The sequence below is a fragment of the Calidris pugnax genome, unplaced genomic scaffold (assembly GCF_001431845.1).
Source record: "Calidris pugnax isolate Ruff unplaced genomic scaffold, ASM143184v1 scaffold54, whole genome shotgun sequence".
NCBI classification, from domain to species: domain Eukaryota; kingdom Metazoa; phylum Chordata; class Aves; order Charadriiformes; family Scolopacidae; genus Calidris; species Calidris pugnax.
This window is the reverse complement of record NW_015090864.1, coordinates 5,055,535-5,074,412: the sequence shown is the minus strand read 5'-3', so window position 1 is coordinate 5,074,412 and position 18,878 is coordinate 5,055,535. Positions and strand designations below refer to the sequence as shown.

Sequence of the window (18,878 nt, the reverse complement as noted above, 5' to 3'; positions counted from 1 at the left end):
TGTGCCACAAGTACCTGGTGCAGCTAGAAGGAATCAAATTATGTTCTCATTTACCCTGATGTAAATCTGGAACAATTACATTTATCCTGCAGCCTATAATTAGTGTCACGTACTGTTCACCAGTTTGCAGCAATTAAAGTCTTTATCGGCAGATGCGTTTTTAAGAAAATATGTGGCATTCATGTCAGAGTTTATATATAATCAAAGAAGAGGAGTAAGAACAGAATAAGACTGTTACCAATCGAAAGGAGCGTAAAACAGACAGGTTTCCCATGCTGGACAAACCCAGTTCCATCAGGCTCAGTATAACAATTATGCTGTCAAAAATATTCCAGCCCTGCTGAAAATAGTAGTAGGGGTCAAGGGCAATTACTTTGAAGATCATTTCTGCTGTAAAAATCCCAGTGAAGACCTGCAGAAAGAAAATATGGAGTCAAAGTAACCTTTTAAGCACACCTCCTTGCTTGTGGACTTTCCACTGACACAGGGGAATACAGCAGAAAGCCAAGTGCATTTTGCAAGCAAATACTTTATTTTTCATGGCTGATTCTTTATCAGTATTACAACTTTGTCTAGTCTTTTCATAATAACATTTGATACTGCTGTAAACCTACAATGACATCTGTGTTCAAGCTCTGGATTGGAACATACATTTCCATCTCCTTCCGTCATCTGAATAATCCCAGTGGTAAAAAGCAAAGTGTAAAGGTGCCTTTTATAAAGGTTAAATCAATTCACTTCAGTGGAGAAACTCAAATGAATGGAGTGGGAGTGTTAAAGGGGTATTTGGGTTGTAGTGTACCTGCTGTATTATCCCTTTTTATTTTGTTATTATTATCAATACCAAGGCAACGCAAGCCCCCAGTCTTTCTGAGGTTATTGCTGGCACTGAAGGTGATTAGAAACTCTAATTTGAGTCCTAGTCTGTTTTTTTACAAATAGTCACAGCAATTTTCTTTTCACAGCAACTTGGGAACACATTGCTTATTTATGACCCAGTTCAAATGTCATATGGTGGAAGTTCTAATTGGAACATTTTTCTTTAAAACAACATATAAATATTACCTAAGAAGCAGAGGGAGAGGTAAAAAGAAAGCTGCTGACAGCAAATTCAGTTTTAACACATTCCTGCAAAGTATCTCGGAGAATCAAATCTTGTCCTTTCTTATAATCTTCTGAAGTACCAGTTTAAATGCACAACGCAAGGCTACAGTCAACTTAAAATGACAAAATGTGGGCATCAAGTTCTTCGTATACTGTTTTCTTTTTGTTCCAAGTCTCAGTACAAAGTGCACAGAGCTTTGTGTTTCTGAAAAACTCTCTATTGCACTAATATTTTAAAGCAAATGTTTTTCCACAAAATGGCCAATATCAATGCACCCTATAGGTCAAAAAAAAGCGGTGAATCAGAGCTCACAGTCAAGGAGAAAGGTTTTTCTTCCAATTAGTTAAATATTCATGGTAGTATCCAGCAAACCAGATAAACTCTGATCCACAAAGATGAGAAACCCCTTAAGATTTGGAAGTGAAAGGTTAAGATTATATAATTAAGATATGAAGGAGTAAAAATAAATTATCATAGCTTGCGTTGTCAAAAGAAGGCTTGGCTTTACTTTGGAATGCTTCAGGAATTAATTCTTCCAAGTAGCCATTTTGCACAATTCTTTATGTAAAATACCTTTTCTTTCTCATCAGGAAAATAAAACCTTGGGCTGCAATATTTTGGACTCTCACCCCATCACTGTCTCATACCAAGAACCCAACAAAACGCCCTGTCTCATATTTCTAATTAGCCAACAATTTCTGAGTCCCAGGGGTCAGAGAGGACCCAAGATTCCCACCAGAATGCTCCAGTTTCCCTTAGGACAGAGAACAAGACAAAACTGGATGTGTGTGAAACTGTGTCCAGGGGACTGCCTTAAAACCCACGATACCACGCTGCCTACATTATGCAACCGTCTCGCGGAGAAATGACTCAGGAGGATCACTTTCTTTGCCTGAATCATTTTAATCAATAGCCTTCGGAGAAGGAAATGTCACAGTAAGATAGCAAAATGTCTGAGCCTTCCTGAAGGCATCGGGAATCGCGTACGTGCACCAGCTACGAATTTCAAAAGGCAGTTGTCAAATCGCCGGCACCTGGCACGCGGCAACTGCGCTGGTACAAGAGGCTGGACACTCAAAATGATAAAGGGTGGAAGGAAAACAAGTAACTTAACATCCCACTGGTGCTAAATATGCCACCGCTGGTTTGAAGTACTTTGTCTTAAAAAATTTTAAGCTCTGATATTATATAACAGTATCTCAGTTTCCAAAGGAAAATAAAATTTAGGAGAATCTTGCTCTATCTACTTCTTTTTTTAAGTGGTGGCACTGCAAAGACAGATGAACTGCATAAAGATGTATGTGTGCTTGGCCAGTCTTCTGATCACATTTGAAAATGTTGATTCCTGTAAGCGATGAACTAAAGGAGTCTGAAGGTAGCAGATGCTGCATGAGTAGATGGACAATCAGAGCGGGAGATCTCTGATGACTGGCAGCAGACGAAGAATTGCTCTCAGAGAAAGCAAATCCATATTCCACTTTCATTCTTTCATTCTCTCAGAAAAAAATTTGTTTTGAGGAAAAAATGCCAAAGATCTGCCCTTTTTAATATTCCCCCCCACACCCACCCTTTAATGCTAGTATAATCACTCAAAGAGGGTTAGATGGAATGGGAAGATGACAGCCAGCCAGTGTGGGGGCAGAGGAGGGGTCTGGCAGTCTGTGGCTTCAGGGATGCTGTCACCTGGCAGCCTGCCCTGGAGCTGGGAGTTCCTTCCCTTTCACAGGGGATTGCAAAAAAAAAAAAAAAAGAAAAGTCAATTTTCATTACAAATGACTTTGCAAAATCCTCCACAAAATGGAATTACCTTTTCTGACCTGCTCTACTCACAATCAATCCATTTATGTAGGGCTTTAGTAAAGCTGGCGAGGGGGACCTGGGATGGTCTGGCCTCTCACCGATCCATCCTGGGATCTCAGTAAGGGGAGCCCCATGCCATCAGCCTGCTACAAAAAATATTAGCGGGCTGTTTTGCTTATTTTACACTTTAGCACAAAGAGGAGAAATAGCTCTAAGCAGTGCTGAGAAACTCACAGTGAGTCTTTTTTTTTTTCCAAAATTTGCTTTGCAATTCCTTCCCCTGCTCGTTGTCTCCACTTCCTTGTTGTCACCTGGCTCAACCCCAGCAGATCAGCAGGACCTGTCTTGGCAGGAGGGATGCCAGGGGCTAAAGTTTCACCGCCTGTGGTCTGCAAAGGCAAAAGCTGATTTGCTGAGACCAAGGACCAGACACATTTACTATCCGGAGTGCCAGAAGGGGAAACAGCAGCATTGCCACCTGCTCTGATGGATAGTGGGTCCGAAGAACTTTTTTAAAGTCTTCTCAGAAGGCCACGAACTGTTGAGTGACAGCCCCACGACTTGTTGAACAACAACCCCATGCAAGAGCTGGCTGCAAAGGGGAGCTGGACACAGTCCTGTGAGATGGCTGTCTGAGCTATCCTTCTCTCCTGCTTTCCAGAGGGCAAGAACATGGGTTTGAAGCAAGAGAGACCCAAACAGATTTTTGCTTAGCACAACAAAAGAGGGAGATTTGCCAAAACACAGCGGCTGAAAAACTGGAGACTGGTCCCACAGGCTAGGAGAAGAACCTCAACCTGCCCAAGGAGGCCCAGAGCTAAAAATAGGTACCAGGGTAAAGAAAAAAATCCATATGGGATGTACCACATAGTCTAGGGCTGATACAAAAAATCTGATTATTGCTACTGTCCACCTAAACCTGCCAGTGTAGGATGTGTCTCACTAAAGAGATGTCACACCCGTAGGATCTCTGTGTACGACCACTATAGTCAATGTTCACTACAGTCACCGACCTCCAGGACACAGTTCACCTTATCCAAAAGTAAACGTCTTTAAAACATCGCATTAATTGTGCCTTAAAATTGTCCATTACTCTCCACTGACTTTAAAGTGTGACAAAGGCAACCAGCTCTGACAGAGACTCCTCCGCTGTAAATACCTGAAGTTAGGGAAGCTGAATCCCACTTTGAGTTATTGCAGCTTTCTGTTTTATAGAAATAAAGGGCTTTTCCCATCTCCGCTATGAGCTCCTCAAATTTAAACTTGGCAGCATCCACATTCCAGGGTACTCCAGACTTATTTGTGGTATCTCTGCTTCTACCACTAGATCTTAGGGGCAATTCCACCACGCCATAGCTAGATGGCATGTGCCTTTTCCAATACAGAGCATTTCTAAAATTAAAAGGGCTTTAAACGTTATGCTTTAAAACAGTAAAACAGTAACTTTCAAACACAAACACAGAGAAAGACAATTAAAGAAAAAGCTTCCGTTTTGTAGTAGCTGCAGAATTTTAGTGGCCCCCTGGGTTAACAAATTGGACCACATCGCCTCTGGAAAGGTTTTTCTGCTGCCCCTGCAGCTTGGCTGTAGATCTGTCAGGCTGCTTTTCCTCCGAGAGGTGCAGTCTCTGCTGATTTTGCAGCTCTCTCTCCGGCTGTTCCAGCTTGCACATTAAGAGTTTCCCCTCCAAGCATCAGCTGGGCTTTGTCCCCTGTCCCCTCTGCCCTGGGGTTTGGGGGTTTGCACAGGACCCAGCACACAACGCTGGGCAAGGCAGGGAGGCAGAGCAGGGCAGAGAGGGGCATACAGCAAATGTACCATAGGCACCTTGCCACATACATATCTACATAAGCTGAAATATCACTCTCTTTAAGATCTTGCCTTGGTTTTTTCTGTGTTTTTTGTTGGTTCTTTTTAACTTAAAAGTCACTATTAGTCACCAAGAACTGCTGCCTTATCATTGCTTTAACAGAAATCCCAAATAAACCTCATTAATCTTTATCTTATTTCCTTAAACAGTTACAAGCCAGATACCTATCAGGAGCAACCCAGAAACATGGCTTTAATGACTACTAATAACATTGGAATATGTTAATTTAATTAAAAATGGAGCCTTGTCCTTCATTCATTTTTCTTCACCCCCAGAAAGAGGTGACTATGTGGACTTGCTTGATATGTCATAGGCCAAGTGATGCTGACAGCATATCAAAAAGAGGTACTCCCAAGTCACAGACAAAACTTATTAAAAAAATAAGCAAGGTCTGTTTTGTTTTGTTTTTCCCTGCTTTGCACAAAGCAGGAAATCGACTCCTCAGGTAGCACTTCAAGTTCCCATTCACTTACCAAATTGCCTATGTAAAGCATGTGGTCAAACTCCTTCGTCATCTTGTAATGCTCCAAGGCCATGAAGAGCGTGTTCAGCACAATGCAAAGGGTGATGGTGAGGTCGGTAAATGGGTCCATTACCACAAACTTGACAAATTTCTTGATTAAAAGCCAAAGCGGGCAGCAATCCCAAATGAGAAATTTAACAGCAAAGTGGTTCCAGCAGGGAGGACATTTCTGGTGTGATTCCTCCAGCTCTAAGTCACAAGCAGTAAAGTAACAGTCAATTCACACTGAGTTACATGACAAGAGAACACTTAAAATGACTCATAATGTAGAGGAAGGCCCCTGAATTACCCCAAACTTTTTTTTTTTGATAAAAATATTCGCTTAAAATGACTCATAATGTAGAGGAAGGCCTCTGAATTACCCCAAACTTTTTTTTTTAGGATAAAAATATTCATGTCTAACAGGCTAGCAAATTACACACTTTGAGGTTTTTGCCAGCTGACCTGCACTTAGCAGAGAGTGACCTATTCTGAAAGTAATAACCTTTTAAAAGCATCACAAGCCAAAAGGGAGAATCACACTAAATATGTAAAGTCTAGTAAAATATATATAGGCTCGGATTCTTACTCTGTTTTCCATTTTGGCAAGCTTAAATGGATAAGAATACACTATCTTCATTTAACATTCCCAAGTCCCATTTTAGAAGTATCTTAAGTGATACCTTTTAAAGCGGTTAAGAGATGAAAGAGCTTAAATTCAATATTTAAAGCTGATTTAAGTACTTTTGAGCCAAAGCATCAGTGGTTATCAATAGGGATTCTGTTCTTGATGTGCAATCCAAAAAGGCATTAAGATTCTCATTTCTTCTGAAAGGCCCAAATACAAAACCAGGGGAGTCCATAAGTCAGTTTGAAAATGCTGCTAAACCTCCAGTGCTTTTTAAAGGTGCTTTTAAAATATTGCCTAAAATACAACTTTTATGTGTTCACTTTATATGAGCACAAAAGAAGTGAAATAGCTTCATAAGTATAACTAGTAATAAATGGTGAAAAAGAAAAGCTAAAAAAGACAGTTAATGGCTGAATGATAATGGTTAGCGGAATTGCTTAATGCTTTCCTTTTCTGATTCCTTTATAGGCATGGAATGCTGTATAACGGTTTTAGTCTATATAATTAGAACCTGCACTGATAACAGGAAAACTTCAGCCAAGGCTGTTATTTCAATCAGTTTATAAACAGCCTCCTCTCTCAAGCCAGGATGCATTCACTGGGCATTTTCCTTCATTGGCCAACAGAACTGTGGTATTAGGTGTCTTCTACCAAGTTTTCTTAATATCAGATGATGTCCTCCAGATTTTGCATAAACATCTACACAGCTCCAAGATCTCTGGGAAGCCAAATCGCTCCCCAAAAATAATTATGTCTTTCCACCTCCAAACAGATAGTTTACGGTTAAGTGCCTAAAATGATGTGAGAACCATCCATACTACAAACACTTTCTATAAAAAATCCTAATTTTACACTTTTTCAGAAACTCACCTCAAAGTAGTAAAGACTTTGGGGCAGTTAATTCCTAAAGGACATAATTTTCCAGGTAAATCCAGAAGAACAAATCTATCTATATCCACATTGCTCATAATCACTTCCAACCAACCCTGTTTATTCCACTGTTAATAATTTTGGGACCTTCATGATTGACACACATCAGATGTGTGAGTCGTTTCCCTGAGGCTCCACACTTGACACAAGCCCTTCTAAGTCCAGGTTGCTGCTAAAAGGGGTAGTTTCATCCCTTTGAGCCTCAGCCACATGTTACTTCTCTGTCTTTTTGACAGCTTTTGTGCTCCTGGAGCTTCTGCTTGAGCTAGTTCTGCTCAACCTGCAGCTGCTGAAAACCAATTGCTTGTCTAATCAAACTGCAGGAGCACAGCAAAGGGAGGAGGAGGGCGTGACTGTCCTCTTTTGTCAGTGATGTGGCATTAAAATAGTTTAAATCAATCAAGAACCCACATCCTTCCCCCACCATGACTGGCCTTTGGAAATCACAACAGATTTAATATTTTTTGAAAGACATCTTCAAAAGGAAAAGTAAAATTAAATTCATCTGGGGTCTTTTCTGCTACTTTATATTGTTTAAAAAAAAATGGTCAGAAAACCACAAAGTTTGTGTTGGAGGTATTTTTCCTCTTATTTTTAAATGAGAAAAATAAGAAAGCCTAGGTCCTTCCTTGTCTGCAAGGCTTTGCAATGTCTGGGAATAAGAGGCAGGTGATGACCACCCAAGTGCCAAGAGCAGAAGCCAGGTAACTAAAGGGGAAGGGATTTCTGGCATGGCTGTTTCACACAATTTGTCACAAATCGTACAGCTATTATTATAGTTAAAGTCTGTGATACGTTTTATTCTGATTTGATATTCTTCTTGTTAACAAGTATTCAATTTCAATGACTAATTAAAGTCTGGGAGTCAGAAAACCTTTCATAAGGGTTGGAACACTTTTCTTCTCTATGAGGCTAAAAACGCACATCCTCTGAGTTACCCGAGACTTGACAGTCCCTATTTCTGTGGTAAAAAGTAATAGAAAGCACCATTAAATAAATAAGCAGAAGGAAGGCCTTTTAGGCATTCTTAATACATTACTAAGAAGCAAATCAACCACAAAGCTAATTGCTAAAACCCCCATAGAAATGAAGTAAAACCTTTGCAGACTACACTAAACACTGGAATACACTGAAGTGATTATTTACCTATTAAGAATACAACTCTTTATTTATTTAAACATATATATATATATCTGTTCTGGCCACGATACTGCTGAATATAACCATGGGGGATGGTAAAAATCTGAGGAAGAAGAAGGGCTTTGTGGTTACATGCTGGGCTGTCTCCGAAGAGTTAGGTTCAGTCCCTTTCTGTAATGCATCTCCCAGAGAAGTCCCTCCATCTCATCTTGCCTTCCCATTCATCTGCGACACAGAGAATAAGGCTGCAGGAGAATCCAGAATTTCCTTTGCTTCACACTGTGTCCTTGACAGACATTTTTCTGTACTCTCAGTTGTTACCTTCTATCTTGTCTCAATTTACAATGTAGAAGACACGAGGAACTACTTTCGTGCTGCATGTAAAGAGCCTAGAAATGTGATGTCTTGCTATGAGCTGTCATCTTGCTATCAATAAACTTGTGAAAGGGAAATGCAAAATTCCCGACTATGGCAAGGCGGGGAAGAGAAATCCTCCTGCATCTAATAAGAAGCCTAATGAGCAATGGAAAAATTCACTGGCAAATATTTGCATGGACAAATGGGTCCTTTGAGCCTCTTTAAATTTCACTGTGGGATTCGAACACTCATCAAACTCTTGTGTCCCACTAGCTGCTCTGCAAGGAGGACACTTTCCTCCCCCACAACTTGGAAGTTCTGCACATAGCTGGTGACTGCACATGCCATCAGCTCCAGAGAGATGAGATGTAAATGTATGTACAGTCACCCAAACAGACTGGTGCTCCGCGACGCTCCATCTTGGTTAGCCTTGTGTTGATTAAATGACGCTAAGGCACAAAATATTACCAGATCTGACTTTTTGATTATATGGCCAGCATTTTGTCAGATTTTTTACAAGCGCATGAGTAATTCAGTGATTGTATTACCTTCTGTTACAGCTTCAGCTATATTGTAGGGGTTGGAATAACTATCTATAATGCCTTCTAGCAAAACAGCAAGAGTTTGGTATCAGGATCTTTTGTGTCACTTGTCCCTGCCCGTCAACGTGGCTTTGAGTTGGGGAATGAAAGATGTGTCTTACCTTCCAGGGCACTGGTGATGATGCTGACGGCGCTCACTGCCCTCTGCCTCTGAAAGGGTTCATCCGAGTGGTCCACCGACGGGCGGTGGGGCATTAGAAGCTGCTTCTTGCTCGCCTCATCCGAGGGAGAGGTCTGTTTAAATGAACACGTTGGATTAGCAGAATAAAAGCCGGGGCAGATACGGGGAAACATTTTCAAAATGGCCTAAGCGTCATTTTCCCCACCTGAGAAGTCCAAAGATCACTGATTTCCCAATTACGCACACGCTGATGGGGGGGGTACTGGTTTTGGAAATGGCACTTTGAGCAATTTTGGAAACTTTGCCCTGCCCTTTACCTTCACCTAAACAGGTGAAAGACGCAGGTGAAAATAAAGAGACGCTTCTGATGTTAGAGAAGCAGCAGTGCTGTTTTGCCATGCTCTTCGCTTGTGAAAGAAGCCCTGCTTAATTACATTAATTATTCCATTATTTCTGAAATGTGTTAACTGTTTAATTATACTGCTAGAAGAGGAAAAGGGGCGTGGGTAACAGCTCCATTACAGGCCTCTGATATCATACCAAGCAAACTGACTCCTCAACACATGTTTTTTCTTGTTCTGAAACACTGCCAAATCTCAGGAACACACTGTCATTCTGGTGATCTTTGGTGTCACGGATTCTGAAGCTCCATAATTAGGGGAGAATCTCAGCTTATTTTTTCACAGGAAAAAAAAAAAGAAAGAGCCCAAACTATCTAGTTCTCATGTTTCTCAAGCAAAAGCTTAAAAAAAATCACCACAAAGAAATCCAATAACAGAAAAAGAGACCTGCCAAACTGTCTTTATTTAATGTTTCATTTTAAATTAGTTTTATGCTTTTTGAAGGATTGGGTTTCTGAAGTCTGCCAGAAACACAGTACAGCTGCAGACGCACACTGTATTAAATACTTATATTGTCAGCTCACAGGAGCAAGACGTTAAGACTTCTATTATTACAAGCTCCCACTTCATACAGAGACAACTCCCTCTTGCTTTACTCCGCCAGTGCTCCCACAGGTAGAAGGAAAGGTGGTAGGAGAGAAGTAAGGATCTGGGAAAGGCAAGTTCATTGCCATTGTCTGTCACAGACCTTCTGGTCAAGACACTCAGTTTCCAAAATTAAATGTTTTAACAGCCCCTGTCTTGCTCCTCCAAGCATACAGGCTGTGAGGTTGGAGACAGCACATAAGCAAGAGGCAGACATTGGAGGTAGACGGGTCCCGATGGCTCTTGCAATATAGCTCAAGGAAATGTGAAAGGAGAAGAAATCCCTACGAAGATGATAACCCTTGGTTTATACAGATTCAGAGTAGCTGCTTTTGCTTCTCCATAGTGAAATGAGCTACAGGAGTTAGATTCAGTCTTCCGGATCTTCTCTCATCACTTGGGTCTGAAATGGCCCTAACCACCCCAAGCAGAGCCCAAGATGCCAACTGAGATGAGCCATGGGCAGTAGCTCCACCACTCTGCTGTCTCCTGACATGCAGCCAGAGGGACTCAGGATCCCTTCTCTTCACCATTTCTCTGTCAAAACTGCTCTTCAAGAAAAGGAATTCCATGAGAATGACAGAAGAAAAGCACTGAAGCTCTCTGAGCTGTTTTTCTGGAGCGTGACCTCTTCAGGGCAGGGGACAATCCCTTGTCAGGTGGCTGTAAAGGACAAAGCCACTTGGCCATTGGTTGACACCAAAAATAATAGCTAGTATACTGGTCCCAGATCACTTCAACATGTTGCAGAGAAAAATATCAATCACTCCAAGATCAGAGAAGAGCAAGGGCTTTTACAATAAGGATTTAAAATATTAGGTAAGGTAGGAAAGAAATAATGCTTCAAAAAGTCTTCTCTCTCTCCCCGCCCCTCCCCGAGATGTTCTCTTTTGTTAAAACAATTGGCTTATTGTCCATTGAGTTATTGACGCAGTCATCTCAAAAGAAGAGGTGTAATCAGAATCCATTCAAAGAGACCCCTACTTGTCCACAACATAACAAGAAATTATTCTATCATTGGCTTTGGAGCTGGGGAAACCAGGAGCAGTATTTCAGATGCATTAGTTTGCTTGATTCCCTTCACCTCAAAAACATCCAATAAAAAACCAAAGAAATAATAAATGTTTTATTAATGAAGAAAACATCTACAAAATTGCATAATCATTCACACAAGTTTGAAGCACATAACAAATATATGGGACTGAAAAGAAATAACCCCCAACAAACCACGAGGGACACAAACTTCTGAGTAAACTAAAAGTGTAAAAGTAAAGAAATATGAGAAAAAGCCAAATAAGTGTTCCAGTTTAACATCCAATAAAAAACCAAAGAAATAATAAATGTTTTATTAATGAAGAAAACATCTACAAAATTGCATAATCATTCACACAAGTTTGAAGCACATAACAAATATATGGGACTGAAAAGAAATAACTAGAAAAAGACAAAAAAACCCCCAACAAACCACGAGGGACACAAACTTCTGAGTAAACTAAAAATGTAAAAGTAAAGAAATATGAGAAAATGCCGAATAAGTCTTCCAGTTTCCTTTGCCTGTAGAACAAACCATAATAAAACCTCAAATTTCAAATTACTCTGGATCATCTAACTCTTTTTAAACTGTACCATCTTCCCATACCATTTAACTCAAAGCTTAGGACACACCAGTAGCATGTCTTTATACAATCCCATCCCCAGAAGTCCCAGTTTTCTCACTGTCAAGAAAGATACTGTATTCCTATTCATGCATGCAGAAGTGCTTTTGCAGAAGTTACGGGTTGGTGGCCTTTATCTGAAAGCCACCTTTTATTCACAGATGCAAAGAGAATTCACTGCAGAGGTAAAAAGTCAAAGGGAAACATTCAGAGATTCATTCTTTCTATATTTTGACTCAGCTAAACCAGGGTAAATGAAAAGTCCAGGTTGGGCATATCTTTCACAAAAAAAGCTAGTAAGGAACTGACTTTTTCCCTAGGTTTGATGTGATATTCCCAAACCAAAAATGTTTTTAAATCACCGTACTTTTCTTTCCAGCTGAGCATCCTCAGTCCTGCCCCCTGTGTCACAAGAAGCAGTCCCCAAGACTTCAGAAGTCCTGCTGGAGTCAAGGGGACTGTTTGCAGCATGCTGTCCTCTGCGTGCAGAGGGGTATTTCTGAAGGAGATATATGCATGGGGCCTTCCTTCCTTCATCTCTGGTGGAGTGAAGTGGTGCACTTTGTTGTTTTCAGTCCTGCCCCCTGTGTCACAAGAAGCAGTCCCCAAGACTTCAGAAGTTCGGCTGGAGTCAAGGGGACTGTTTGCAGCATGCTGTCCTCTGCGTGCAGAGGGGTATTTCTGAAGGAGATATATGCATGGGGCCTTCCTTCCTTCATCTCTGGAGGAGTGAAGTGGTGCACTTTGCCGTTTCGAACCATGTTCAAAGCAAATGCTACTGCATGTTACAGCTGCCCACCAGCCTGGCAGCACATGTCCTCACCAGAGGGCAGAGCCCGGAGCCCGCTACTTCCCACCTTGAGGGAGGTGGTTCTGCCCCTCTGCTCTGCTCTGGTGAGACCCCACTGGGAGTGCTGTGTCCAGCTCTGGGGCCCCCAACATAAGAAGGACATCGGCCTGTTGGAGCGAGTCCAGAGGAGGGCCATGAAGATGATCAGAGGACTAGAGAACCTCTCTGAAGAGGACAGGCTGAGAGAGTTGGGGTTGTTCAGCCTGGAGAAGAGAAGGCTCCGGGGTGACTTATAATGGTCTTCTAGTATCTGAAAGGGGCCTACAAGAAAGCTGGAGAGGGACTTTTTACAAGGGCATGTAGTAATAGGATGAGCGGTAATGGCTTCAAACTGAAAGAGCGGAGATTTAGATTAGATATCAGAAAGTAAATTTTCATTCTGAGGGTGGTGAGGCACTGGAACAGGTTGCACAGAGAAGCTGTGGATGTCCCATCCTTGGAGGGGTTCAAGGCCAGGTTGGATGGGGCTTTGAGCAACCTGGTCTGGTGGGAGGTGTCCCTGCCCAGGGCAAGGGGTTAGAACTCGGGGGTCTTTAAGGTCCCTTCCACCCCAAACGATTCTATGATTCAATGCTCTCTGCCAGCTGCTCAGCAGCAGGCACACAGTGGAGGTTCATTCCCAGAGCCAGGACACAGTAGATGGCAGAGTGTAGGGTTATAAGGAATACTACTGTGCTCTTGCAGGAGAACATGTTCTCCTTCTCAACAGAGCAGTAGATCTGTCACATAGTCAGCTTGCCGTTTACTATAAAGTATTTTTCCAGGAAAGAAAGTTTCCATCCAAGTGAATTGCTTAAAATTATTGAAGTTACTTAGGGAAGCTCATTAGCTTTTGTTCTTTGTAAAGAATAGATATGTGAGTGGGTTGTTTTATTATTATTATTTATTTTAGAATAGAGATAACTAATAGTCATGCAAGCAACTGGCAGGTTTTGCACTTTGAGATAGAGAGCAGTTCCAGGAACTGGACAAACAAGGCATCATAAAGGCTATTGTCATTACAGAGAGAATATACACAGACACAGTTATTCATCATACTTGTATTTCTATAGAAATTACGTAAAAATAACAGCAGTCCCTACGTTTATGCAAGGAGTCTCCATAGGATCCAGATGAGAAATCACAGTGGAGCTAAACATAGACACCTCCAGCAGGACAATATTATTTGTGTTGCTCCCTGATTGACTGGAAATGTTTCTCCTTTGGATTAGCTAAATTCTATAGGGACAAACATACCATTCAGTAATTTACATGTAAATGAGGATACATAACACTGCAGATTTATTTTCTTCTGAGTGCCTACAGTTCTGAGCTATGTCAAAACTGTTACGTTAAGATGGGCTTATACATGGTAGCATTTTAAAGACCACATTTGGGAACTGGGACAGGTTTAATTTTCCTTGTACAGTAAAAAGCTTTTCAAGCATAAGAAGAGGTGGACAGGCCACACCATGAACAATGGGCCCTGTGAAGCGCTAGCACAAATATTTAATGAGATTGAAGGTGACCATAATAGCACACAGTATTAAAAAGAAGCTGTTTAATTTTGTGGATGCTTAATCATTTAAAGAGATGCACTGTAAACGGGAGCAGCTTGCAATATTTGTACAAAATCTGAACGATTTGTGCTCAGAATGTGCGAAAATAAAGTTTGAAATGAGTAGAAACTAGATCCGCGGTGACAAATCTGTGTGCAACAGCAGCAGAGGGCTCGTGAGCTTTTACCCACATAACTTATTGGTAGCGATTTTTGGATGACTTATTTTTTTGACCTTTTCTCTGAACATGGAAACTGCTAACACTTTCCCTTTACACCAGTCCTGTGGCAAAGCAAGAAGGGAAAAAAAGAAATTTTACCTTGGGGCGATTCTAGGGTCAACAAGAAAACCTCAAACCAATGTGGTCAGCAAAACAGTTTTATGCTTAGCAGCAACAAAAGCCAAGGTCTTTTTTTTTTTTTTAACGAAAAAAAAACAAACAAAAGTTTATCTAGAGATAAGATTCTGAATCCTTAATTGGGCACCTCAATAAACAGCCTAGCCTTTCTTAAGGGCTCACTCCCCACTCGTTTTCGCTCCTGTCAAGCTACCAATACTCAGCATTTCTAGTTTCCAAAAAGAAAATGCATATATGTGTGACCAAGAGAAATTTCAGGAAAGGTTGTATGTGCAAGATGGAGATGCCAGATAACTCCAACCTGAGCCTCAATGCCCATCCTAAAGCCATGTCACAGGTGGCCACTCTCTGCTCCTGGGCTGATGGTGAGCTCTGGTGAGCAGGTGCCCCAGGGAGACCAAAGCAGTGGGGACCACCAGTTAACAGGCCACTTGCAAACAGCCACCTCCTCAGTCCTGCATCCATTTCTCTGCCGCTTCTAATCTCCAAAATAATTGGAAAGTCAGGCTAAGCTAAATACCTTGAGATTTCCCTACAGAGTTACAGAAGGGGCTCCAGTTGGCTTCAGGAGGTGAGAGGGGATGCTGTTGTGTATTTCTTAACCTTCAAGAAATTCTTGACAACCACAGGTGACATCTTACTCATCCTCCTCAGATACCATGGATAAATTGAGCTTCAGATAACAGCTCATTAACTTAATCCAATTCCCTTCAAACAGATCAATACCTTGTGAAGGGAGATGTTATTCTAACCTCTTAACTATGAAACACCAAGACACAACAGAACAATACATAAACCTTAGGAGGGCCCAGTTTGAAATCATCTACTGAAACTATGGTCCGCTTAGGGGCTGCAGGTTACATACTCAAAACCAGAGATGGTCAGGTCTCATTTGATGTTTACTCTGCCTTTTAAATCAGAAATGCTATTCCAAGCTTTTGCCAAACCAGAATTCAGTGGTGTCCCTGCTCAGTAGCAATCAGACAGATCTGTATTACACTCATCTGATGCTACTGAGCATCACAGAGGCGCCTAAAATGTGTTTTGCCAGCTCCATCAACTCAGATGTTGTGTTCACATGAGTGAAACCACACTTAGACCTCAGGAAACTGTGAGTCAAGGCTTAATGCATATTACAGTGATGCCTTTTCATGGACTGGTTCTTCATCTCTTCTTCAGGGAAGATACAACAGATAGCACAAGTGGGTCCCTTTTCACCATGAGCTTACACTTGTACAAAATAAACAGCAGCAGCAGGGTCAATGGGGTTAATGAGGTAACTACAACTTTCCCCTGCAACATCTTTCTTTTGCCTCCCCCAAGCGTTATCAAGAGACTATAAAAACAAGCCAGGGCTGCTAAGAACAAACTCAACTTCGAATTTTAACAAGAAAAAGGTGAACATAATCAAACACAAAGCCCAGAAACATGTTGATTTATCTCCGAGCACACTGAAGTGGTGGATTTGCTATTTCCTTTTGCCCGTGCTCCACAGCTGAGGCTGCATGTTTCTGCCCGGCGCTTATAGTTCCTGTAGCAGATACATCTGTACAGCAATGGGCTTCTTGCCAATTAGCTTTTAACTCCAGCTCACATTTTCTGGATAGATTAGATACCAAACCTGTTTTGCAGAAGACACAACATCCTTCACATTGCATCACTGAGCGAGCATCTGTTACTATAGCGCCTGGCTGTTATTTCCTAGATGAACAGGGAACTGCCAAGTGAACTCACCCACCCAGGCCATTTAATTTCAACATCCATTTTTTAAAAGGCAGGAAGCTGGCAAATGGAAAGAAATGCCAGCAGAGCTCAAAGCCTCCCTGTCACCTCAGGGCCTGATCCTGTAAAAGACCAATATTTCCTGTGAAAGGCTGAGTGCTCGCGTGCTTTGTTAAGCTTTTTCTGACAGCCGGGAGAGCCTCAGCAGGCAGCAGAGCTGCTCTCCTTACACAGAAAATGGGGACATCCACTGCTCATCTACTGAAGACTTTTACTGTGGTTCAGATTATTTTATTTCTTTTTTTTTTTAAAAGAGGTGCAGAAACTCTTTCTTCCACAGTTTCTTCAACCCACAGCTTATTTTGCACCGAGCTGAGCTCAATAAAACTCCACTGCCTACAAACAGTGTTTCAGTTGCTCAGCTGTCTAAAGACTTGCTCTCAAGACTGTTTTTCCTTGTCTGCAGAGAGTAGAAAAAGGAGTAGCAAAGTCCTAAATGAACAAAGGTGTGAACATCTGAAAAAGCAGCAACAGCCTCAAAACTGTCAACAAAACAGATAAATCTCACACCACCCAGCTTCCCACGCTCACCACGGGCCCTCCCTCTCACGTACAGTGTGACAGTCTATTTGCAGGACTACAGGGAATGCCCGGATAGGTGAGGAAAAAAATTCAATCCTAAACTTGAAAGGGAAGAAGCTGCCTGGCTCTAGAGAAAGAAAAGCTACTTCTCAATTTACTGATAATCTGACACCGCGGCTGGGATCCATCTCACTCGCCTTTCTCTTCAGGAAATACCTTGCCTAATACATGTTAGAATCACATTTGCTTATTTCTCCACCAATGTAACCCAGTTTTGGCACCTTGTTACTCTGAGTGGGTTTCATCTCACCTGACTTAAGACACATGCGACACAGAGTTATTAACCTTGGGCTCCCCTTGTCGTTAAAGTGAACAGAAAGAAGCCCTTTTAGGGAGAGAGATTGTTCTGACCCATTTTAGATCTCTAAAATGAAATAAATCCTGCCCATACTGTCTGCAGTGACTAGTTCTCTGTTGCTTTACAGGCTGTTGAGAGTAACAAACTCCATTATATACCTACATGAAATATATCTACATGAAAAGAGATAAATTCCCACCGTAACAGACAAGCAACGTGTCCAAATTGCCCTGCCTGTGTAGCAGCTGTTTCCAAAACACCATCCCATGGTTTTACAGGTGAATTTATGCTTAAGTCCTAATAGTATCAGTCTTAATAGTCTTATTTACAGCCTTATTAAATATTTTGCAGCAGTGGTGCTTTGCAACAGAGATCCTGGCAATCTACAAAAGACTTGAAGACTGTTGATCATCTCCTCATCTTTCCTGGGTGTTGTTTCAACTGGATGTTAACCCTTCTGGGAGCTACCTTTGGACTTTAAGGACAGCCCTCGGAAAGTAGCTTTACAGAAGACCAGAGGCTAGACGCAAACAGATAGCAACATGTGGGAGAAAATGCAGTCTCAAGACGCTAAGACTCACACTGGATCTTTTTAAAAACATCATTTTCTGGCCACTGGACAACGTCAGATATTCAAACACCAAAAGAAACCAACTTAAAAATATGTGCCTACAATAAAGGAATATTCATATCAAACCCAAGGTATATGCCTCCAGCCAGCTCTGAAGGGTGTCAGCAGAAGTCATGACCCTCTTTTATGCACCACAAGACACAGGTTGCTGTGTGAATTAGCCTGTTGTCTTCCCACCCTGCGTAGGATGCTGGGTCTGGGTTTCTCACTGCAGACTGCGTATTGTGTAAATCAATTACAGCAAACTCCAACAACATTTAGAAGGAAACAAGAGCATGAATCACATACAAAAGTTATAAAGTACTCACCAGGTCGCCTGTCCCAGGTTTTTCCATAATAACTGGGGGGAGCAGTAACCCTGCAGGAGAAGTAGGGTCTGGGTTGAGTGCCCCGGTGCCTCCTCCTATCAGGGAAACCACACCATTGCAATCCACTGAGCTGTTCCTTTTGCCCGTCTGGGTGTAGTTGGGAGTAGGAGGGTGAGAACTATGGCTCACTTGACTTTGCACGCTCGGACGCCTCCCAGATCTTGGAATTAAGAGAGAGCCCCGGTGGCTTTCATTTTCCCCAGCAGTGCTGATCTCATCATCGGCAAAATCTGTTTCGGAGCCAGTGTCTCTACCACGGAGTCGGAAACTGAATATGCTTCCGTGGCTGGTTCTGCGCTTCACCAAGTTTGCACTGGGACCATAACTAATGCCAAGGAGAGTCTAGAAACCCCCAGAAAGGAAAAAGGGGAAAGAGAAACAACATTTTGCAACATGTTTTCAGGAGCGAGGAAGGTCTGGGGAGAGCAGTAAGTTCCATTTTAAATCAAGTGGTTCAGAGAAAGACTTAATTACGCCTACTCAACCTTCGCAAAGTTAAGAGGTTGAATAGTCATCCCTAGCCATTAGGTATTTGTCTAGTACTTGACAGTTAAAGATGTACTGAAATAGGAAGGGTCAAGGTGGCATTCGCCTCGCAGCGTGATGCTCCCTTTGCTTCTACTCCCTCCCCAACTGGTAGGTGCCAACAGACCTGGGAAGGCAGCACAAGGAGTGGAAGACAGGAGCAAGGAAGGGGATCCAGCTCCAGTTTACTGCATTATCACACATCTTCGTAACAGCGAGGGAAGGAACGTTGCAGTGGGAGAAGAA

General features: G+C 41.9%; 1 protein-coding gene across 4 annotated transcripts in view; it reads right to left on the bottom strand.

The window, feature by feature from the left end:
• Nucleotides 1-18,878, bottom strand: part of LOC106889728 (sodium channel protein type 5 subunit alpha-like) — a 214,053-nt gene that overhangs the window by 91,867 nt on the left and 103,308 nt on the right. For all 4 annotated transcript variants that reach the window (XM_014945075.1, XM_014945076.1, XM_014945077.1 and 1 more), the window contains exons 12-14: nucleotides 9,040-9,172; nucleotides 5,250-5,488; nucleotides 239-412 (exon numbers count right to left, since the gene is read on the bottom strand). In XM_014945075.1, the coding sequence (XP_014800561.1) occupies nucleotides 239-412; nucleotides 5,250-5,488; nucleotides 9,040-9,172 (546 nt within the window). The remainder of the gene's footprint in view (nucleotides 1-238; nucleotides 413-5,249; nucleotides 5,489-9,039; nucleotides 9,173-18,878) is intronic.